This window comes from Kryptolebias marmoratus, unplaced genomic scaffold (assembly GCF_001649575.2).
Source record: "Kryptolebias marmoratus isolate JLee-2015 unplaced genomic scaffold, ASM164957v2 Scaffold98, whole genome shotgun sequence".
Lineage (NCBI taxonomy): Eukaryota > Metazoa > Chordata > Actinopteri > Cyprinodontiformes > Rivulidae > Kryptolebias > Kryptolebias marmoratus.
In genome coordinates, this window is record NW_023665832.1 from 15820 (window position 1) to 18000 (window position 2181).

Sequence of the window (2181 nt, forward strand, 5' to 3'; positions counted from 1 at the left end):
TGGGCCGAGACCACGGCCCACTGTTTATGATGGACAATTTATTCCAACAACAATTATTACCATTTTTCTGGGGGCCCCGCGAGGCCGGCGGAGGGGGGTCAGTCCGGCAGGGACACGAGCTGAACTCGGTTCGGAGTCATGAGTCTCTACCACGGCCGCTTCGGAGCTCCGAGCCCGGCTCTGGGCCTCCCCGGGCCCCCTCTCATCTACCTGTACGGAGCGGACAGCTTGGTGCCGGGCCGCCAGGAGCCCCCCCAGAAGCCCCCCTACAGCTACATCGCGCTGATCGCCATGGCCATCAGGAGCGCGCCCGGGCAGCGCGCGACCCTCAGCGGGATCTACCAGTTCATCATGGACCGGTTCCCGTTTTATCACGACAACAGGCAGGGCTGGCAGAACTCCATCCGCCACAACCTGTCCCTGAACGACTGCTTCATCAAGGTGCCGCGGGAGAAGGGCCGGCCCGGCAAGGGCAGTTACTGGACCCTGGACTCCAGCTGCCTGGACATGTTCGAGAACGGCAACTACCGCCGCAGGAAGCGGAAGGCCAAGAGCCAGCAGGAGCTGCTGGACCCCACAGAGCCGGGACACAAGCGCGGCAAGGCTCCGGGGCCGTCCGGGGAGCTGCGCGCGCGCAGGGAGGACGCTCGGCCAGAACCCAAAGCGGTTCTTCAGCAACAGAGACAGAAAGTCCTCCCGAACCTGGACCCGCAGCACGAGGCGCGCTCCGGTCAGCTGTGGATGCAGGAGGACGGGGGTTCGGTCGGGGGTTCGGTCTGCTCCGGCAGCTCCAAAACAAATGTTCCGAGGATGAACGGGGCGCATGTTCCGAGAACAGAGAGGTCCAAAGGCTTCACCATCGACAGCATCTTATCTAGAGGCGAGGAGGACACGCGCAGCGAGCCTCTCAGCTCCTCCGGGCTCCTCGGTGCTCCTCAGCACCACTGGTACCGGTTCGGACTGCCCTTCTGCTCCTACCTGACCCTCACCTACCCGGAAACTGCGCTGCATTTGAAATGATCGGAACGTTTCCGGGTTTTACGCACAGACGCGTAAAAGTTTCCAAACTGTTTAGATGTCTGTTTATATCAGCAAGGAGCTCATTATTCAGCTCCTTCAACGATCTGTGTCATCTTCACATCTTCATCATCATCAGTGACCGACAGGAAGGCGGTAAATCCAGCTTTACGCATGCGCAAGTGATGTCAGCCAATAAAAAGAAGAAAAAATTACAAAGTTATTGTTTCATGGTTTATAAAACCCATATATACATGACTTCTCTCTTCATTCATGGTTGTAATTATTATTTGTAATATTTTGTAATTAAACACCATGACAGGATGCAGAGTTCAGCTTTTACTGAAGAATGTAACCAAAACTTTTCAATGAGTTCAGTTCAGTTTGTAATAAAATGTTGACCTCATTTACTGAGTGAATAAAACGCTGTGAAATCAGCAGAACATGTGACATGTTGAGGTGGTTTATCTGCTGCATGATGGAGGGGTGGTGGGGGTGGAAGCAGTTGTGGTNTTGTGCAGCTTTAAAAACCTCAGAGGAGAAAACTCTTCTTCTTACTTTGAAGCAAAACTAAAATGAAAGAAAATCCCGATTTAGATGTAATTATAAAGTCCAGGTGTTTCACAGCAAGAAGAAATAAAGTGGCCCTCAGGGGCCCTCAGGGGCCACAAACCCAGGGTTAGTTTGTGTTCCCAACAACAACAAGCAGCAGTTTGTCAGGAATCTGTTTCAGTTTCAGGTCAGTGTTGATTAAAAGTCAGAAACTAAACTAAACTAAATAAATTCAGGTTTATGTTTGTTTTTGATCCGTGAAACTGAATCTGCAGAATAACATCCTTCCATCCTGGATCAGGCTTTAAACTCAGATTTGATTTTAGTGAACAAAGATTAAATCTGAATTTAAACTGTTTTTGTTTCTTCTTCATGTTGTGTTTAATAATAAAATTCAGAAATGTTGGACAGAAAAGCTGCAAAAACACAAAATTCAAACATTTATATTAGATTTTCTTAATGAAGTTAAACTAACCAGAGGATTGATTTTATGTTTATTTGATTTAAAATAAAACCCATCTGACTCTAAATATTCAGTGTTTCCTAAATGACAGAAACTTTCTCTGATTCGTTACTTTAAAGCTGCCCTTTGACCTTTGACCTTCTTTAGTG

At 48.7% G+C, this 2181-nt stretch overlaps 1 protein-coding gene across 1 annotated transcript; it reads left to right on the forward strand.

Annotated features, from left to right (window-relative positions):
* The first annotated feature begins 83 nt into the window (after positions 1-83).
* Positions 84-1467, forward strand: foxl1 (forkhead box L1). Its single transcript, XM_017405369.3, has one exon. It carries the CDS (start codon positions 139-141, stop codon positions 1018-1020), a length of 882 nt encoding a protein of 293 aa, XP_017260858.1. The 5' UTR covers positions 84-138; the 3' UTR covers positions 1021-1467.
* The last annotated feature ends 714 nt before the right edge of the window (positions 1468-2181 follow it).

Coding starts and splice junctions, on each gene's coding strand:
- foxl1 (XM_017405369.3), top strand. CDS start 139: ATGAGTCTCTACCACGGCCGCTTCGGAGCTCCGAGCCCGGCTCTGGGC.